At 41.4% G+C, this 22162-nt stretch overlaps 1 protein-coding gene across 1 annotated transcript in view; it reads right to left on the bottom strand.

Moving 5' to 3' along the window:
• Nucleotides 1–621: 621 nt before the first annotated feature.
• LOC119734524 (von Willebrand factor A domain-containing protein 7-like) overlaps nucleotides 622–22162 on the bottom strand; it is a 36004-nt gene continuing 14463 nt past the window's right edge. Inside the window, 15 exon segments of the mRNA XM_038208058.1 lie at nucleotides 622–889; nucleotides 1411–1537; nucleotides 2726–2979; nucleotides 4447–4543; nucleotides 5191–5434; nucleotides 6679–6799; nucleotides 7206–7378; nucleotides 8180–8431; nucleotides 9693–9831; nucleotides 10777–10910; nucleotides 12407–12564; nucleotides 14926–15055; nucleotides 15916–16128; nucleotides 16519–16629; nucleotides 16632–16706. Of these exon segments, the coding sequence (XP_038063986.1) occupies nucleotides 653–889; nucleotides 1411–1537; nucleotides 2726–2979; nucleotides 4447–4543; nucleotides 5191–5434; nucleotides 6679–6799; nucleotides 7206–7378; nucleotides 8180–8431; nucleotides 9693–9831; nucleotides 10777–10910; nucleotides 12407–12564; nucleotides 14926–15055; nucleotides 15916–16128; nucleotides 16519–16629; nucleotides 16632–16706 (2465 nt within the window). The 3' untranslated portion in view covers nucleotides 622–652.

The raw sequence follows: 22162 nt of genomic DNA, 5'->3' as shown, positions 1-22162 counted from the left end.
AGTGCAAATATATGGGAGTCCAGAGAGGCCACATAAAGCTTATTCTCGATCATAAACCCATCTAAGAACACCTTAAAATTGTGCAGCAGCAGGATTCCAGTCAAACCAGTGAGTTTGGTGGTTTTTGATTTCATTTTTTGAAAAAAAAAAATTCATTTTGCCGACGCGCATGGCTACGGCGACGTGTACGCATACCAGAAACCAGAGACTTTTTTTTGGCCTTATGTACTGGAAACAGTTTTGGAGACAAGCATCCAAGTACTCTCTCCACTCACATCTTGTGTGGATTTGGAGTATACTTGAGGCGTAGCCAGCAGAGGGGTGGGGAGAGGGGAGGGGGAGGGGGTAGGGTGGTAGTTACCCAAGCCCAAATATATTGTGTCAAGACTACCCTTTTCCATCCAAGTGACCTTTCCCCCCCCCCCCCAGCGTTTTACCCCCCCCCCCCCCCCAATATTAGTAAAGAGTGTCCTTTTTATTTTAACAAGTTTTTTTGTAAACAAGTGCCCTTTTTAACCCCCCCCCCCCTTTTGATTTTACGGAGGCCAAGTGTCCAAAGAAAAAACCCTGTCTACATTTCAGCACGGATGTGCGAGTGCCCTTTTCACAAACTTTTTACCACCCCCCCCCCCCCTCAATAAAAATGACCTTGCTACTCTTTGGAATAACCTGCGTTCTCAAAATTGTTCGGCGCCGGGTTCTTGTAAGAAACTGGCTCGGGTTCAATCGACTCGACGATCAATGGCGTGACAGACCTGCCCGCTTTCCCGCCACTGGCGGACTTGCATGCGAAGAAGACTACGGCACCCACAACGACGATGACCAGCACAGTGGCACCAGCGGCTATACCGACGATCGCAATGGTGCTCAGGCCGGTATCGACGGGGATCTGTAGAGAGTCAAAGTATTGGTCAAAACAACAAAAAAGCAACAGTATTTGAACAGATCCGATACAATTATGTTTTCAACTCATTGCTCTTATCTAGAAAGAGGAATGTTGACAATCTAATTTGATTCAAAATTTTAAAGGATCAGTCTTTCTTTCTTGGGTTTGGTGACAATTCTGGCAAATGCATGTGGGGAAGTCTGGGGGATTTAATCTCTCCAAAATTATAAAGTCTTCGAAAATCACTAATTTTTACAACCTCCTCTTTGGGATCCAAGACAAGAAACAACATGTTCCTACCGATATCACCATGGAGGACATTATTGAGGTAAATTTCCCCAGTACCTTTGTATGCATATCTTTATGTACGTAAGAGGTTTCAGAAACCTCGGCAGCATTCAGATTTTGGATTTTTTTCGGACCCACTTCGTCGAGAAAAACAAATAATTTGTTTGGCTCCTTAAAAAATTGTCTTAAGGATCCACCCTTAGTTGTAGTTGCTTGCAGTAGAATGTTGGACTTACCGGTCCGTTACACACGGGTTTGTCTATTTTCCCAGAAAGGCTTGTGTAGTGGTCCATCCCGCATGACGCTTCGTTGCCGGCTCCGTCACGAACGGTGAAAGAGACCATTGGACAACAGCAACTAGCACTTCAAATGAATATGCAAATCAATGAATAAATTAGTACAGATTATTCTTGTATTGAAATGAACGGTGAAAGAGACCACTGGACAACAGCAACTAGCACTTCAAATGAATATGCAAATCAATGAATAAAATAGTACAGATTATTCTTGTATTGATACGAACGGTGAAAGAGACCATTGGACAACAGCAACTAGCACTTCAAATGAATATGCAAATCAATGAATAAAATAGTACAGATTATTCTTGTATTGATACGAACGTTGAAAGAGACCATTGGACAACAGCAACTGGCACTTCAAATGAATATGCAAACCAATGAATAAATTAGTACAGACTATTTTTGTATTGATATGAACGGTGAAAGAGACCATTGGACAACAGCAACTGGCACTTCAAATGAATATGCAAATCAATGAATAAATTAGTACAGATTATAACATCTACAAACCCATTCTTGTACTGATACGGGAGTCAGGTTCGATTCCCGCCCGGGCCGACATGTGGATTGGATTTACAGTCCCTACCTCATTCCGTGGGTTTTCCCAGAATATTCTTCCGGGTTTTCCTCCCACCTTTAAAAATGCTTGCGAGCTGCAGTGCATGCAGGTTTCTTCATGCTTGCGAGCTACAGTGCCTATAGAACTTTTCAGGAATCCTTGGTTTCAAATAAATGATAATAAAACTAGCTTTTTGTATAACTTATGAGCGACTGCGTGAAACGCATTGGTTGCCATAGAGAAAAGAACAGGCTAACTCGACTCAAGGTTTACTTGAAGGCGCACAGGCGAAAATAGTCTGAGTATCATCTGTTGTTCAACGGATCCCTCAATTCAGTTCCTCAACAAATTTGCAAGCGGCTATTCTATATATAGACAGGGGGAATTTGTTTTGTCCCTTAGTATAAGCCTAACCTATGAACTGCTCCAAGTAACATTTTGAGAAATGGTTTTAGAAACTTACAAAGTTCTCCAGAAATAAGTTACCCTTTGGTAATATTGGTGAAAAAAACGTGTCTGCTGTTAAAATATATAACACCAACACACGAGCTGGTCTTTTTTTCTTCTTTTTTTAAAGTAATTTTCATTTTGTGCAGAGAGCACGGCGCAATGGCGTTCAAGTGTCATATCTGCCTCTTTGTCGCCGTCGAGGGCGTACTTGTGCACGGAGCCCCAGTTCCCCTTGTAACTTACGTGTATTTGAAGGTCACGTCGTTCAAAGCAAACTTCTCGTAGTCGAGGGACTGTTTTCCATTGTTGTCGTCGCCAGTTGCGATCTCTGGGTCCAGCACTACCTCAGTCACGATGGCGTCATCGAAGGCACGGGCGCGCACCCACCAACTGTGCTCTTTGCAGGCGTCGTTGCTCATCTGGTCGGCTGTGCAGCCATCGGCAAAATTCAGGATGGTGCAGTTGGGAGCGGTGTGATCGTTCGCGTCCACATTATCCTAAAAGTTTGTTAAGATCAGTTTTGCTGATTGTTTTTCCAAATAATTATTCAATTAATGCATAACTCTGCTTCAGACCTATAAAGCTAATTACTGAATCGCTCCACAAAACTGATTTACTGGAGCTGATATACCTAATAGCACCTCCGTAGAATGAGTATCCAGAAACGTGCATAATGCGACCCCGCACGCCAACCGATTTGAGTCGACTTTACAAACTGTTGATTGGTCAATTTGGATGCCATGTTTTTTTGGTATAACCTGTTGTTGTGTTTTAGTAATACAACAATGGGTTATACGGAAGACCCGATATAGAAGGCGCCCACTGATTGGTCAGAATCTCGAGGTCAAAAAGACGCAAACTTGTTTTGCATCATTAATCGCCGAATCTGCTCACATATCATAGACCCTTGTTGTGCATACCATAGACCAGTGGCGTCGCCAAGGGGGGGGGGGGGGGGGGGGGGGGGGGCAGGGGGGCACGTGCCCCCCCTGGAAAACCTAGTGCCCCCCCGAGTGCCCCCCCATCAAATGCTGGTGCCCCCCTATCCTCTGCAAAATTCTGCGCGTTGTTAAAATCATTACCTCAAAAATAGCAATTTCTTGAGATATCTTCAGATCGAATTTAGCATCAAATGTGGCACCATTTTGCATCTAGCCCATCCTCCGTATGCGAAAAATTTTCCAAAGGGGAGGGGGGCACCCCCTCCCCTTAGACCCCTCCCCCAGGACGGCGATCCGTATCCACCTAAGTGCCCCCCCCCCATCAAATGCTGGTGCCCCCCCTGTGCCCCCCCAGACTGAAAAGTCTGGTGACGCCACTGCCATAGACTACATGTAACTGGCAATTAAAGTCAATTTCATGGCACTACAAAATACTGAACACACGCAATATAGTGTGTATCAAAAAAAATGCAAACAACATATAACTGAATGCCAGACGTAGAATGCGTAACCTACACAATTGATAATATATGTAAGATACGTCTTTCCACTTCAAAATGAGCCATCAAACACCTAAATCTGATAATTTTTGAGAGAGTTATGAGTAAGTTTTAAAATTGACCATGGGACCAAGTTTTCAATTTTAGGCATTGGGACAAAGGTAGCCTAATAGCCTCTGTGTGGATATTTGCCTGGCCTACAAAAAAAATGTGTTTAGCAAGTAAACACAATTCTAAACACTTTCTTGCTATCACCTTATGTTTAGCATATACATGTTTACAAATTGATAGCAAGAAAGTGTTTAGACTTGTGTTTTGTAGGCCAGGCAATTAGTGTTTTTTGTATTTGGTTTTCGGAAATAAGTTACCTGCCAAAAAGACTGGTTTTCAGTCGTCGTTACATTAAGCACCATAATTTGCTAAAGTAAAATTGTACACTATTAGCAACTTGAAATTTGAAATTGGGTTCTAGTGATAATTTACGTATGTAGGCCTATGCCGTTATCAGCAAGGCGATACTTACGTCTTCCGTGTCATTCTGCACTGCAAAGACCGTGGCGTAAACGGACAGGAAATTGAGCGAAGAAGACAAAGTACTCTCAACAGACAGCGTCACCTTACTGTAGGGAAACAAAACGCAGTTATACCAACAGTTCGAGTTCTTCATTTTGAGTATGCATATTTTCATGTAGCATTGTATATAACTTTTGGAACTTTCCTAGTTTTCTGGCACTAAGGTTAAGTGACGGAAGGCCATAAAAAGAATGAACCACAAGGGAGAAGTAGGTTCAGGTCCATTTTTAGAATAGATTTAGGCTGTGGACTCCATGCATAAACAGTAGAGGGTGCTCTCCTAGGCTCTTTTGGGGTTTTTTTTGTTGATTGAGCTGGATCACCATCAGGGTCCAACACGCCAAGGCTTGGCTATTTTCAAAACCTTGGATTTGTTTCTGTGCTTGGCAACATGAAAGGTAACAGAATCGTTCAGAAGCCTTTAATGTCGATCTCACGTTCTCTCTTGTTGTATCATATTATGAAATTGATGTTCATATTCCTGAAGCAAAATATGGATCTGCATAGAATCAAAGTCTTTAATCCTCAAATCTTATATGCCCTGAAGCCGAGCTAAAAATAAAGCAGAGCTTTGAAAAATATCTAAGTTTATTGGATATACAATGATCCAATAACCGAGCGCGTGAGCACCAGTGGTAGCGTACTGCTCAACGCCACGGGGACGAGGTTAACACCACTATAACAGAAAACCTACACTGATGTGCCAGAGGGTGCATCCTCCACAGCAGTCACTGTCAACTGCCCTTCCCCGGTCTCTCCTTTCACCAGCGCAAGGCTGGCCGGTTCTACCTTGGCGGTGACTAGCGGGTCCGGCGTGGCAGCTAGTGCCCGGGTAGACGTGCTGTCCAGCACCGACACGGTGATAGTGTAAGTGTCGTCAGGACCACTGTTGGTGACACGGAAGGTAAAGTTGCCAGTACCTCCAGGGACAAGATCCCCTGAAAAAGGGATTAAATCGTAAACCAAGACTTAACAAAAATATGCTGTTGTCTTTTACCTTATGAATTAGAGGCCTTTATAAAATGGCAGACATAGGCCGAGGAACATGGGAGGTACACGTCAGACATATACGCCTAGACTCCGAATATGTTTATCAAATTAGGTTTTGCCCTTCACCGACGTATACTCAGTGTGTTACTTCCCAAGTGAAAGTTGGAAAAAAATCACTCGGGTGGGACTCGAACCCACGACCTCCTGCTTTCTAGTGCAGTTGTCTTACTTACTCCGAATATGTTGCAGATTACATGACAACTTCTGTGTGTGGTTTAATATTTCACCAGGCCTGCAAACATCTATACATTTTATCAACTTTACAGTTGAGATGCACATTGCTGATATCTCCCGCTAACAGACACTCCAACGGAACAGCCAGCCAGTTCAGCGCGCTGGTAGAGAAGTACAGAGTGAGTCCAAAAAAGTGGAACCCAAACCCCCAAAAATATATTTCATATTTTAAAAAAAATATGTAGCACCAAAAATTATACTGACTGGAAAGTCGATTTCAAAAGCTACTTTTAGATGAAAATATGACTGAAATTGGGCTATCCGTTCAAAAAAAATCACCATTTAAACACAATGACCCTAAAACCCGTCCAAAAAAAAATTGATTTCAAGAATCGTCGACAATTGTCTTCAAACATCACCAGCCATAAAATCTGTTTAAACGTTAAAAATATTCACAATAGTCCTTTTGAAGGGCCGTCTTAAAAAAAAAATAGATTTTATAAATCATTGTTTGCCTAACCAGGGTTGTTAATAAAGATATTGTGTACTACAGTTGGTGACAGCTGTTGTTGAAACAAGTATTCTGTGTCATTTTCTTTGTTGTTCCAAACAGTCAACACACAATAAATTGTGTGTTTTTTTGACAAGGTTTTAAGGTCATTGTGTTTAAATGGTGGTATTGTTTTGACGGATTAAGCAATTTCAGTAATTTTTTCATCTAAAAGTAGCTTATGAAATTGGCGTTCCAGTCATTATTATTTTTGGCGCTACATATTTTGTTTAAATATGAAAATACATTTTTGGGGGGTTTGAGATCCGCTGTTTGTGACTCACCCTGTATGTACGAAGAAACCACACAAAGTGGTGACCAAATTGGCAATATTTTCCGAGCCCGATACGTCACCTGTTCCTGCACAATTACTGCTTCATTATTAGTTAACTGCGATAAGGTACTGACCTAGGGTGTTGGAGCCAGGGACCTGTTCCAGCTTAAATACCACGACTGTGATCTCCGAGGGTTGGGTGCGGAGAAAGGTCATGTCCTGCGTGTCCTGGCCGACAATGCTGACAAAAAAAGGCTGAAAACAAAAAACACCCCAACAAACAAATAAACAAACCAAAATTGAAATGCGTTGAAACACCAAAACTCAAAATGTTCAAGCTAATCAGAAACATAACTTCAATCAAAGAGAAATAGTTTTCTGATGAGGTAAAATAAATCAAATGATTCCGAAACAATATTATTAACAAGTCCATGGGGACTTATTATTATATTTTTTTCTTTAAATTACGTCCAGGTAAATACGTAAATGTTTACGAACTTTACGTTGACTTAAATACATTTTGTTTATAGGCTGCCCATTCTATTTGTTCATTTTGAGATCGTACTATAGAAAACTGCAACTTCAAAAGAAAAACTAACACTCTTCCATAATTATTGAGAATCTGTCGAGCAATGCGAATGTAAAAATACGGATGACCGACCTCATTAGGCAGGGTAAGACTGGCCATATACAGCCCTTCCGTTCTACCGGTGACTGGCTCAGCGGCTGCCGTCAGGAGTGTCGTTTCTCCCGTGGCGCTGTACAGTCGTATCTCGCTGACGGAGGACACGCTTTCCGGCGACGCGACTTGGACCATGAGAATGACCTCGGCTCCTTTTCAGACATGGAAAAAAAATTGTTGAGAATGGAACATCAAACTTTTGCCCAACCAGGGACATTGCTAATGTGTGCAGCCACAATTTACTTTGAAAATATTTGTGAAATAATGTTTTCGAAAACGGCTTGAAAAGCAGTGATGTGTCGGTAATACATGTATGTGCTTTGAATTTTTAGGGATGTGTGTGAATTGTGTTCGTTTTGTTGAAAGAGCACTTACCTTTTTATTGATTCGTGGACAGAACCTCAAAATGGTGGTTGTGTTTAAAATTCCGTAACTTGAAAAGTACATGAGTGATTTGAATGATTCTTGTACTGACAGAAAGCTTATGAATTGGGCTTTCATATCCTAAATTTTGAGAGTGCTTTGTGCAGAACTTCATTAAAAAAAAAGGTCTCGACATTTGGGCTTCATTTTGTTTTTACTCACCCTGTATATCCATATATCGTTCTCGCCAAATGCCAAATATCCGAACGAATGCAGGACACCAAAACTTTTAAATGTTTTCTTTCATTGAGTGTGTACAGGAAAAAGTGTGGAATTTTTAATTACAATACAGTACAAAGCATAATTGTTGAATTTAATTTAAAAAAATGTCAGGCATAAATGTCTTAATATGAATACAAATTCCAAAAAAACTTGTAGTTGGATAGCTGAGTTACTGGGAACAAGATCCATCCAAGCTACAAGTTTGGGGGGTGAGAAAAATGGCACCAAAAGGGTTGACATGTCAATTTATTATTATTATTACTGTTGTTATCATTTTTTAACTATTTAAAAATATCTTTTTAGGTTACCTGCGACTGGTTTCCCGTCTATGGGATACGCAGCGCCATCAGTTGGGTCCGTTTCTAGAAGCTCAAAGGTGAAATCCACGAAGCTGTTGGCAGACACTTTGACCTTGTACTCCGTCGTCAGGTCCAGCTCTCGCAGGTTCAGCACCCACGTGCCTCTGGTGTTTGGCTCCGTCACGTTGATGCTGAACACGATCTGCGCGTCCGAGCTGGTGAAGATGTCCGCACCTAGCTCGCTCGGGCTACCTTTCATACCTGAAAAGGGTAAGACCATAAGAATATAAACAAACACCGACTTTTCAACACTTCGGAAGTGATGGCATCACAAGTTATTACGAATGGCCCCTATATTCAAGCCAGTCAGACCAATGCCAGCTTGTTTGTCCACAAACGACAAATATTTTTTCATTTTGCGGTCAAAGTGCCAGCATGATTGACACTTTTTTCATCGAAAGGACTTTTCTCTATAGAAACACGTCTTTTCGATCCAGAAAAGTGTCAATTTTGACCGTGTAATTACTAGACTAAATAAGAATCCATATTCTGGGTCAATTGTCTGCAGTGTGGACTGGGAAACAGGAGGTCGTGGGTTTAAGTCCCCCTGTATAAAGGTGTCTTTTCGCTTGCTCTCGGACAGCAGTACAGGGTGCATTAGTCAAAAAGAAAAGTGACCGAATTAGAATAAATATGGGGCCGAATAAATATGGGGCTTGCTTTATTTCAGAATATGACATAGGGATGAAGTACATGTTATTGAAAATTAACTGTGAAAAGTTCAAGTAATTTTCATACTCTATTCCTAAGTTATGTCTACTTTAATACTAAAAAGATCACAAAATTCAGCTGTCCACAACCGAACATTTATCATTCTATAAAAATACCCATTAAATACAATGAAACATGGAGTGTTTTTTTTTTTCATGCGGGGCCTTCCCTGTGCATAATACCCACCTCCATGAATGAACAAAAACTTGCAAAGGAAAGCAGACAAAAATCGCCATCAATACTTCAGTTACAAAAGAGTTGACTTGTTTCTCATATTCAAAACAAAAAATCTGACAGTAGGCTATAGATACAATGTTTCAGTCTTGACTCAAAATAATAAAATAATCTCACTGTGTATCTGAATGCCTGTGTGCAATCTGTAATTCTCACTCAGCTCAATACCTTCTAATGGCATTCCATGGACAGCTATAAAAATGGGTTCTTTTAGTAAAACATGCGTAATTCTGATAGCATGGATCAATTTCAGTAATTCTGTTTTGTTCAGATGAGTTTAAGATACTTCTTTGGCGTATCAAATTTGATTGCTTTTTTAAGAAAAACAATTATTAATCCAGGTTACTTTCTTTTTTACTCACCCTGTATATGCAGAATTGAATGCAGGTAAAAATTACAGGTATTGGGGGCAGGTTTTTTTTGGGGGGGGGGATGCATTGGAAGTATAGTCCACCTCAAGTATATAATTATTTATCCAACATAGTTCAAGAAACAAAAGTGATCTTGTAACAGATACCATCTGGATTGGTGAGGCTGACCATGCCGGTCGTCAAGGATCCCACCACGGATACCAGGATTTCTTGCGTGGTAGAATCCACCGGTATCTCCACATCCAAGGCTTCATGGTTCGTGGAAGATCGCTGGATTATCGTCACCTGTTATGTGAAAAAAATTGTGGTTTTTTTTGTTTTTTTTACAAATTCAATTGGACAAATCGTCATCACATTATTTGTTGTCGATCAAATCATTAGGTCTAAAATCTCAAAAGGGCCGGGTTATTTTGACCATCTCTCAGCCGGGGGGGGGGGGGGGGGGGGCAAATTCCGCCCCCCCCCCCCCGATCTCGGCCATCGAGTGACGAACAATTTTGAAACTCAGTACGTGCATAGAGCAACTCATCATAAACATACCCAAGAAATTTCATGACTATAGGTCAAAGGATTTTTGAATTATGGCTAATTAATTATTCATATGTACGAATGGTAATTGTGCTCTGTGTATACACGACATTATTATTATGGGAAAGTTCCGTTTTCACGGCGCGTAGCGCTGGAAATTTTATTTATGTTTTTGGTATCAAAAGATGCGCAAGGCTCGAGGCTAATAAGTCATAACATTTCTGGTCATGAAAACAAACTTTCTAGGCTATCGCTGAAAAAGTTGAGGGGGGGGCGGATTCCCCCCCCCCCCCCCCCCCCCCCCCCCCCCCCCCCCCCCCCCCCCGGCCCTTTTAGGGTTAATGGCAACCATTGGAAAAATACCAAAAAAGAAAATTAGATGACGAGATGCAAATTTACTAATAAGTATTCAAGTTCAACGATGGGAGTGATGAAACTGGTTCCCTAGCTCCCTACATTCGAATGGACTGATCGGGAACCAGCGCGTAGCTGGTATCAAAAGATGCGCAAGGCTCCAGGCTAAAAATGGCTAATAACATATTATGGCTATATAATGTCAGCTTTGTCACAATTAGGCCTAAATGAGCGCAAACTGTACACACGTAGCACGAGAGAAATGAATGGGTGTGGCGGCAGCTAGGGCGCGCTCGAGTGTCCTTCAATTTCTCTTTGCCGACGTTGAGGGCAGTACTTAGCCGTTACCTGAGAGGCGCGAAGATCGCCCTCAATGATCTTGGTTAAGTCTCCGATGCCGTCCTTGTCTGTCCGGTAGATCTCCCCTCCTGATGAGTCAGCGATGGTCTGATACGACGGTGATATATTGGACCAATCGGACGCTGTGGAAACGATGGTTGGTAAAGATGAGATGTCATGTGACATATCACGTGACATGACTGCTATATAAACAAGCGTCAGGCAAATTTGGAGTGATATGTTTTCTTCAAGAAATTAAAATTGTTTTCTCCTCACAAAGTTTAAAGTTGCATAATTTCTTTTAACAGAAAAACTACTTTCTTTAGATTTTGCCAATTGAATTTAACTCTCTGAAAACTTGCTTTTAATTTCATTTCCTTGCACCCATAACTAACAAAAGATAGGCATGACTTCTTGTCTGGCCAAAAACAATTGTTGTTTTATTGGAAACATGTACTTGAAATTGTCACAGTGTCAGACAATACTCCTACGAAACAGTATGATGAGTGACATGCATATCGTATGTAGTAGATGCATGGGCGTCGCCAGGAATTTTTCTAGAGGGGGGTAAAAAAAAATTTGCCAAAAAATGCTTGTATTTCTCAACACATTCTCGATTTATCATTTTTAGAGGGGGGCAGGGACATTTTGCCCCCCCCCCCCAACTCATTAAATTTACACCACTTTGTCTTCGCGCCTCTTTTTCTTTCTTTCTTTTTCTTTCTTTTTTTTCTTCCTTTTTTTTTTTTTTTTTTTTGGTTTTCCAGGGGGGGGGCAAGTGCCCCCCTTGCCCCCCCCCCCCCTCGCGACGCCCATGAGTAGATGCACATCTGCAGAACTGCTTACAATTTTGTATTTTTAATCAGTTTCTTATGGTATAAGACTTAATTTCAAGTTTTTCTTTTCAAAGTTAACAAATCCTTTATTCATATAGTCTTGAAAATTATTATCTGTCCTATACATGTATTTCATGTCCATAATTTTTAAAAATCGATATAGGCATGACCTATTACCAAAGAGCAGGCTATTTGAATAGGATGTGAGAAAGAGTTGGGGCAATTTTGTCATCATACCGCACTAATCCTTCATGATGGTCACCTCCCACCGTGAGATTTAGGTCATTCATTAGGACTGAGAAACAAGTTGAATTTCGTTAAAAAAAATGCCAACTCATTTTCACCTTGAAAATGTTCGCCACTCCCAATAATGTCCGAATACCACTGTGTGTGAATTTAAAGTTAATACTGTTATTATAAGTTGTAGTTGATGATATGTTGTTGTTGTTTTGTTTCCACTGTGTAGTTGGTAACGCCTATAGGCCTATCTTTAATAAAAAATTATTACACCATCTACATGTTAAAAACAAAATCGTCTCAATCTCTATCCACATGATGAAAAATGGTCTTTTGGCTTTGTTTTTTAATGTGTAGATAATGATGTGATATTTAATTTCGAACATGTAGATGGTAATTTTTTGTGAATGTGTAATGCGCGTGTAAGGTATGCTCAGAAATCCAAGATTGGATTTCGGTGTGTCTCAGCATCGTTGGCATCGACTCTCTTTGTCATTTCCATAAAACAGAGAGTAGGCGTACTTGTACACACAGTGCACAGACTCTAAAAGTAGTCCTAACAATACCTCTTTTGCGTCGTCGTCTGGACCCGGAACCGCAGACGCCAGTCAGTAGGAACTTGACCTGGACCTTCTTCTCCTCAATCAAGGCCAAGACATCCGGCACCTTTTCCTTATCCCTATCGGAGGCATCGGTGAACATGTACACATTGGCTCCGTTGACACTGCGTTGATATACAGGACAAAATACCAATTAAGTTGCATACCCAGTGCTCTTCCCCCCAAAACAGAAGAAGATATACCATGATTTGTTGGTTATATTTTAAGGGAAATAAAAGACACTTTTTGAGATTTTGTGTATCTGCAACCATCTGCAACTTTCTGAAAGAGGGCCTTTCATGTTTCGTCACCGTATCATTAAATTCTGTACTGTTATAATTCAAAGGAAAAAACGTAATGTGAATTGTTTTCATTCGATGTTTTATTCAAAGGTGAATAACTTTTATCCTGCTAGTAAAACAGCTATTGATATAAAAAAAAAAATACAAATCTATTTCTCTATGACACTTTTGTGAAGATTTCCGAGTCAAAATCGAAGAGAAGTGTCATTTTGACCCTAAAGATTATCAGGTCAAAGTATCTTCTCCCAAGAATGTCCTTTTTTTAAACTGCGTTTTTGTAATCGTTTCGATTTTCTTTCTTTTTTTCTTGCTGGGTTGTTCTAATCAGTGTCGTAAATCTGTGCCGGGGACTGGGGGATGGGAATGACTTAAAAAAATTAAAAACAATTTGCTCGGCCGTGGAAATTCGACAAGTGCAGTGGGGGGGGGGGGGGGGGGGGGGGGGTGCTGGACACCACGTGACAATAGGAGACGCTGATCATGATAAAAATGTACAACTTTAGGCCCCCCAAAAAAGTCTCCGGTTTCTGGTATGCGCGCGCGTCGCCGTAGCCATGCGCGTCGGCAAAATGAAAAAGTTATTTATTCAATCAAAGATGATGTCTCAAAACCGCCAAACTCACTGGTTTGACTGGAATCCTGCTGCTGCACAATTTTAACACGTTTTTAGGTGGGGTTATGATCGAGAATAAGCTTTATGTGGCCTCTCTGGACTCTCATATATTTGCACTAAGTTTAGTCGGGCACCATTTGCAGTCATCAGCCGACATTTGAGGAAAAAAATCAGGTAAAAAAAAACAAAAGCCGCGTCGCCGCACCACTTTTTGGGCAAGCTCCATACCAGAAACCGGAGACTTATTTTGTTTGGCCTTATGTATACTTACGGCCCTCAACTTTACATCAAAACAGCGTGTTTAATAACAATGGCATTTTCCCCCTTTTCGGTACTCATGAATACTACATTTTGGTTCAGGTTGGGAAGTTAATACCGCAAAATTAGTACCTCAAATTCCCACGTTTGGTTTCTCAAAACAATACAATTGGGGAGGCGGACGCGGATGATCAAATGCCTTCACCGCAAGCCAAAAAAGTGGGGGATATATACACCCCCATCCCCTGAGATTTAGGCCCCTGGTTATTACTAGTCTGAGTAACTTGGACCCAACTTATCGCCTTTTTTAACATTTGGACATGGTCTGGCGATAGTGGGGTCCAAGCTAATACCGCGACCTGGACGACATCATCCTGTCACTGTCCCAAAAACCAACATTTTCCAACAAAAAACATCAGATTTCACCTTCAAAACGGCCTCCAAATTACTAGATATGCCACCTGAGGTACAAGTAGACATCGATAATTAAGATGGTTGTATTGAAGTTTACTTACGATCCGGAAAAAAAGTGAAATTTTCCGTTCATATCGGAGAGCTCCCCTCGCGATCTTGAACACGTTAAATTTCCGATCGTGTTTAATGTTTGAACGACGCGATTTCTTCTACATGCCCAGCGTACATTCGATGGTCCCCGTATCCCGAGTGCGATTCTGTTACCGAGCGCGCGCGATGCATCGATTATGATAATGAGTCACGTTTGTAAACACATACATGTGCATTTCGAACTGTAAAAGGGAATCGGGAACCAGCTTGAACTGGTACCCGCCATAAAAGCTGCGCTAGTTCCCGACTCCCTATTATCGTTTGAAATGCACATGTATTTACAAACGTGATCCAGTCTACTCATTATCATAATCGATGCATCGCGCGCGCTCGGTAACGGAATCGCACTCGGGATACGGGGACCATCGAATGTACGCTGGGCATGTAGAAGAAATCGCGTCGTTCAAACATTAAACACGATCGGAAATTTAACGTGTTCAAGATCGCGAGGGGAGCTCTCCGATATGAACGGAAAATTTCACTTTTTTTCCGGATCGTAAGTAAACTTCAATACAACCATCTTAATTATCGATGTCTACTTGTACCTCAGGTGGCATATCTAGTAATTTGGAGGCCGTTTTGAAGGTGAAATCTGATGTTTTTTGTTGGAAAATGTTGGTTTTTGGGACAGTGACAGGATGATGTCGTCCAGGTCGCGGTATTAGCTTGGACCCCACTATCGCCAGACCATGTCCAAATGTTAAAAAAGGCGATAAGTTGGGTCCAAGTTACTCGGACTAGGTTATTACCTGTTCTGGATACCGAGTTCCAAGCCGCTGTTGGCAAGCTCTGGGCAATCATAGCCTCCTCCAGCACTCAGCCCGCTCAGATACTCGATGCACTCACTGGCAACAGTGGTCACCATGGCAGGACCAAAACCTGGATTACAATTTGATTTTGGATTACATTTTGATTACGGTCTTGTCATTATTTTTATTGTAATTGCATACAGTTTTTACCTCTATTTTTTAAAAAATGTTTTCAATGTAAACCTGCCCACAATTGAGCCTTCGGGCTGCGACGGAAGAGTGAAATAAACCATTTAATAATAATAAATAATAATTTTAATAAATTTTATTTGCAATTTATAGTCGTCACTAGGGGAAATGCATACAGTAATTGCAAAAGAGATATTTATCTAATGAAGATAAAAAAGGGTAAATTACTCTGAGCCTGTACCTTAAATGGTGACATGTCAGCACTTTGGTGATTGTTTGCACGCCCCCCCCCCCCAAAGGAATTACTTCAAAATGTGATGGTTTAAATGTTTTGATCCCTCTTGAAAGCGATTGCACACAAAACAATTATCCCAAATATAAATAAAATGTCCCGGGTGTTGACTACAACCGGGATACTCCTCTGATAAGTTTCCAAAATTCCATGGGAAAAATTTTCAGTTTAAGGAGGTTGCTGGGAAGTCCAGTAATAATAAGCAACTCAGTAAAAAACAGTCACACTGCATAAACACTACAAAGCCACCACAGCTTGTTTTAATGCCAGTCAGTCGCTGGATACAACTGGGACACAGCATACGCTAACTGACTAACTGACGAAAACCTTTCTCTTAGTTTAATTGCTGTCAAATTACCAGAGTTTTCCCTGATAAAGTGATATTTGGTGTTTATCCCGAATTCTCTGATTTTTTCCTGACTGGAAAAATGGAACCAAATTTCCAAGGTTTCCCTGCTTTGCAGAGTGGCTGGGAAGTGGGAACCTATATCCCCGCCAACTCGACCGACCTGGATCGCTGAATGGTGCAACGACATAGTTGGATGCGGCCAAGCAGGTCTGGTTGTGCTTCTCCACGATGCGGATCGTCTCTTCTTTCACCGCTTTGATGTCGTCTGACATGCTGCCTGAGACGTCAATGACGAAGGTCAGCGATGTCCCCACGTCCAGGTTCAGCAACCTGCGGAACTTCCGCTCACCAATGAGTTTATACAGACCCCTGACTGGTGGGGAAAACAAAGTATGTCCAACTTAAAATCACACTGCAGTCACATATAAAACGTACCCAGCACCTCCTCACCAAAGGTAGGACAAACGACTTTCCTTAAACGTTTCTTATCATTTTTCTCAATCACTGTCAGGCTTACACATCCTTTTAGACCATGCCCCTTTAAGTTGACCACACCCTTTTGTTACACCAATCCCATTTTTCATTAGACCACACCTTCCAAATGCACAGCCTTTTTGTATTGGACCACGCCCTTTTCATTCTACCACGGCCCCATTTACTAGATAATACCTCCCTTTCCATTAAGCTACATCCGTATTCATATCTGGCCACGCCTTTTTTAAAATATTTTTGTTTAACTAAACCACACTCCTGTCTTTGATACCTGGGTGATAGAAGAAGTCCTCGGTGGCTTGTATTGCCGTCAGCGCGGCCTGTTCGTGGAGGGTGGAGTGCGGGGTCCTCGTTTCGTCCGTGGACTCCTTGTTGATTCCCCGGTTGCGACCTCGGTCCAGGACGCGTCGTAACGCCCTCCATGGGAACACTTTCCCCAGACGCCGTCAGCGGCGCCAGCTGGGAAACAAAGAATGAAGTTCAGGGGTGATATACACTCGTAAAAGTCCCGGGTAAAATTGGATCCGGAAGCCGGCTCAGATTTGACCTGATACTTTTCAGAGTCAAAATGACACTTTTCCGGATCAAAATGACACTTCTTTGAATCGTTTCCCAGGTCATTTGACACTGAAACTTTCATTACGCGACCTGGAATCCGGGTCAAATTAGACAAATCAGATTTGACCTGATACTTTTTAGAGTCAAAATGACACTTTTCCGGATCAAAATGACACTTCTTTGAATCGTTTCCCAGGTCATTTGACACTGAAACTTTCATTACGCGACCTGGAATCCGGGTCAAATTAGACCCGGATCTTTTAAGAGTGAACCAGTGCTTGGTGTCAAGTCCATGACAGGTACATTACAAATCCAGTTACAAGTGATTTACGCAGTGATTTCGTACATTCGGAAACAAATAACAGGTGGAGAACAATAGCAAAGAAATGTCTTTGTCTCAGCCATTTGAATAGCTTGCGAATTGGAGGATTTATGTCTGACTTGGAACTGACTTTTGATCGATTTGTGAAGGACTTGTGAGGACTGGTGATGGACTCGACTCGACTACAACACTCTTATACCAAATACAATATTCGGTTTTTGGGGTAAGGTTGGCGCAGTGGTACTTTTCCCCGCACCTCTGTTCCTGTCCATGCGGACATGCGGACTAGGTTCTACTCTTCACAGGCCTGAGTTCACGCAGCTACCCTTAAATACCATTTCGAGGCTTTTCTTCAATCTTTAAAACTTGGGGGGGGGGGGGAGGGGGGAATGTATTTTCAGCTCCCAAAGGAAATTGCCTGACACTTTCAAAATCCTTGCGTTTCCTTAATAGATAGAATACAACTATAGGCTTTAATTAGGATGAGGAAAAGACGTCAGTTATTGACACAGGCGTAGCCAGGAATTTGGATCAGGGGGGCCAAGTCCGACCGGCCTGTACAAACCCCAACCAGGGGCGGAACTAGGATTGTCCAAAAAGGGGGTGTGTGAAATGTAACAAGCAGCAAGTGGTGTAGGCAAGTTGTGTCGCCTACGCTGAAGGCCAAAGAGGGGGGTGATGAAAAGTAATGCGTGGCGTGGGGTCCGTGGCCCGCTTAAGGGCCCCGGAAAATATTGGATTCTAGATTCTACATGGTGTGATCTCAGGCAATATCTAACCACTTTAAACACTTTTTTTTTCGCAAAAGATCACCATTTAAACATCGAGTTTGGAGTCATTGAATCAGCTATCCTGAAAACTATAAAATCAAACTGTAGTACTAGTAGGCTACAAGGTTTATTCGGTGATGAAAAAAAGTGGGTGGGACAAACGATACGATACCCCAACTTTAAGCAGGGGCGTCATTATTGCTTCTCAAAAGTGGGGGGACATACCTTGATCAGAACTAATGCGAGCACGAAGCGCGAAGCCCTTACGGCGTTGGGTTCAGGGCCCGCTCAAGGGCCCCGAAAAAAATTGGATTCTAGATGCTCTGTGGTGTGATCTGAAGCCATTTCTGACCACTTTAACCAATATTTTTTTAGCAAAAGAAAATAATTTGAACATCGTTTTCGATGTTGGAGTCATTGAATCAGCTATTCTGAGCTAGGCTTTGGGTCGGGGCCCCCCAAAAATTTGATTCTATAGATGCTCTGTGCTGCGATCTGCGGCAATTTACTTTAACCAATATTTTCTTAGCGAAAGATAATAATATTTTTTAAACATCATTTTCGAGGTTGAAGTCATTGAATAAGCTAGGCCTATTATAATTCTCAGCTAAAGGCGTTGGGTTCGGGGCCCGCTGAAGGGCCCCCCAAAAAATTGATTCTTGATGCTCTGTGGTGTGATCTGAGGCAATTTCTGCCTACCTTATTTAACCAATATTTTCTTAGCAAAAGATAATAATTTTAACATTATTTTCGAGGTTGAAGTCATTGAATAACCTATTCTCAGCTAAAGGTGAGGAGTTCAGGGCCCGCTTATTAAGGGCCCCGAAAAAATTTGGATTCTAAATGCTCTGTGGTGCGATCTAAGGCAATTTCTGACCACTTTAACCATTATTTTCTTAGCAAAAGATACACTGCATATAATAATAGGGCCCTGTAAATGAGACACGAGTTCAAAAATCGGGGGGGGGGGGCATTTGATATTGTGTCCCCCATCCTTCAAAAAGTGGGGGGGGGGGGGCATGTCCCCCTGTCCCCCCCCCCCCCCCCCCCCCCACTTTTTGAAGGATGGGGGACACAATTTCAAACGCCCATGACTTTAAGACATGTGCAATGTTTAAGAACATGTTCCTCCCCCCCCCGATTGACACCCATTCCAAAGGCTTGTCCGCCGTGCGTCCTGCATGCAATAGAGAGGTATGGGTGCATTTTCCTGTGTAATGTACAACATACTAGCATAGGTTTCGTCGCCACGCGATGTCTTGTTGCAGTTCTTGATCCCGTCACTTTTTTATTTTCGAAAAGCTAAAGGTATGACAGACCCCCTATAATAATGTCGTCTTGTGTGCAACTAATCCTAGCAGGCTACGGTTTGACGTGAACTGCCGTATTAATTGTGTCTCTACCTTCCCTTTCTTCTCTGTTTGGGTCTCTCTCCCTCTCTACATCTTGCTTTTATTTTTTGAAGGAAAAAATGGTGGCCCACGCCCAACACCCCAGATCCGCCCCTACCAGCAAACATCTTGTTGCCTGCTTTGGAAATGTCTAGTTTTAATTGCGAAAATACATTTTTCTTTTGCCTTAGGCAAAGCAAAAAAAACCACATGTTTCTCGTCCCCACCCGCTTCCTTTTTTGGAGGCTTTTTTACTTTTGAAAAAATTCAGTAAAAAACACCGAACAAGTCCACCAATTCATCGGAAAATAAATACCAATACCAATACAACTCTAAATGACACTGTAAATATGTTCAGTTCTCTTGTCCAACTTGCCTTTTCTTTTGAAAGTGTCTTTGAACATTGGAAACACCAACGGTTGCAGGAAATTTTAAAATGGCGGTCATCTTGAAAAAAATAAAAAATAAAAAGCCGCTCTTCCTCCTTTTTTCAAAAACCCGGACGAGAAACATGTTTTTCTTCTTATTCGGCCTTATATGTTTTTGGTATTCCTTTGTTTTGCCTGATTTTACATCGAATACAGTATAAAGAGTTTTTCATTGTATTCAACTTGGTCAAGAACGTGTTTAAATACGGCATGAGGTCCGGGGCCCGCTTAAGGGCCCCGGGACATTTTTGATCCTACATGCTGTGTGGTGCAATCTGAGGCCATTTCTGGCCCCTTTCCCCTGAATTATTTGACAAAAGTTTTTAAGACGGTTTTTTTTATAGAAAAAGGCATTAGGGGGCCTACATGATTTTCGGACAATCAAATACACATACTCATATTTCGTACTCGTAATTAACGTCGGGTTTTGGTAAAATGTCATTTTTTTTACAGCAGGGGGGGCCATGGCCCCCCTATGCCCCCCTTGGCTACGCCTATGGTTATTGATGTCCATTACTACGCAAATGACGTCAAGAATCCTTTGCGGCGAAACTAGCTTCGCAGGAATTGAAATGAGTCGCACTTCGCGGTTTTCATTCGGCAGGAGGAACATTTGCCGCTTACGTCACAATTTCGCGACCTATTTGCACTTGCACGAATATCCTGCATGCATAATCTGTTTTGATAAAAATTGATTTAAAATCTATGTGAGAGAAAACAGCTTTGGGATCGGTTAATTAACAAGAGTTTAGTTCTTATTAAAAAGAAAAGAAAAAAGAAGCCTTTTTATAAACTGGGTGCATGTATCCGCAATATGATACCTACATCTAACTGCATTTATTTTTGTTTACTTTCTTGCGAAATTATGCATATTTGCGTCACATTTTCAAAGTAGTTGACTTCATAGTTTGATGCGCAGAAACGGCAGATGTGAAATGCTTTTAAACTTGTCGCATTTGCACAGGTTCGTATACTATATGCAGTCCAAAATATTGACGTCATTTTATCATGTTTAATCGATGCGAAACATAGCAACCATTTCGTCAACTTGGTAACAGTTGGAGACGGTGATATATTTCAAACACTTTCAAGGGTTTTTCTTTTTAGACAATGTTTGCTTGGGGCATTTTTTTCAACCTTGACTCTTCATCCCTCATCAATGCCAACCGGTGACCGAGTTGTGCAATTCCTATTTGCATCCAGTCTTTATTTGATCTTTGTCTAAATCTAGAAACTTCTCTACAATAATATCAGTAAAGGACTGGGGTTACAGACTTCGAACCCCAGCATTTAGACAAGTGGGATTCACATGTGCAAATATTTTGTGGCGGTAGCGTGATGCTAATCGATAAGCCACAACAAACGGTTATTCTTTTGAGTGACGCGGCGCCATTCAAACTAATCAAGAGGCAATCTTTTGTCGCTTTGGCACGGAATATCTGTTTGACATCCACTTCAACCTGCCTATATTCGTCCGATTGTGTTTGATGACGGTTGATTATTTATGAGCTTTTGACTTCTGACGGCGCATGGACAAACTATCGAAATACTCAATCCATCGAGGAGCAGACCAGAGGCCAGGGAATTGATTGGGTTTTTCCAAAAGATGGGAACAATAGGTTTATTTGTCACAGATTCTAGGGCTCTGTTTCATCTTGGGCATTTTTAATACGATTTATTGTACTTAGAGGCACTTGGTAATTACCTAGAAACAGACCCATCGATATTGCTCAAAGTGAAGATAAGGATATGGTTCAAAATACCCTGTGAAATTATTCCATCTAAAATGGTATCGTTCCGAAGAAAACAATAATTGAAGGTGATTTTACAAAGGTGTGCCAGTGGGATTTTTTTAGGTGCGTCAGCAGCAGAATCCGGATACGAGACCAAAACAATCGTGCATGTGTGTTTTCTCTGTTTTCTCAAAATGTATGGTATAGCCACTGGGCTAAAACTTCCACGGGTTACTTGTTATGCACCCTACTTCAGATTTTTGAGCAATTTTGCTGTTTCCAACGGGAAAAATGAAATGAAGGCAAATGATCCTATGTTACATTTAAGTATAAGGGCTAGATCCTCATATATTCGGGTAATACATGTAGTTTAAATTGAATTTAACCCCCCCCCCAAAAAAAAAAGCCTCACATGCAACTCTCTGGTGATTCAATTGAAAATTCATTGGATCAAAATCAGTAAATTCATTCATGAAAAAAATAAATTAATAATCGATGTGTCTGTTAACAAATTAATATGATTTTTTTGTGACGGTTGTATTTCAGAATCTCAAACTGATTAAAACCATTAAATTCGAAGTCAATATGAAATTGAAACGGTGAAGCTCAAAAAAATACACGCAATATAAAGTTTGTATCTAGCATTTAGATGAAAGTCATCTACTCATATATAAACCAATGGAATAAATGTTCCCTTCAAAATGGAGCTGTAC

Source organism: Patiria miniata, unplaced genomic scaffold (genome assembly GCF_015706575.1).
Source record: "Patiria miniata isolate m_02_andy unplaced genomic scaffold, ASM1570657v1 HiC_scaffold_27, whole genome shotgun sequence".
NCBI lineage: Eukaryota > Metazoa > Echinodermata > Asteroidea > Valvatida > Asterinidae > Patiria > Patiria miniata.
Note: the sequence above shows the minus strand (reverse complement) of the source record. Positions and strands in the feature narration are given on the sequence as shown.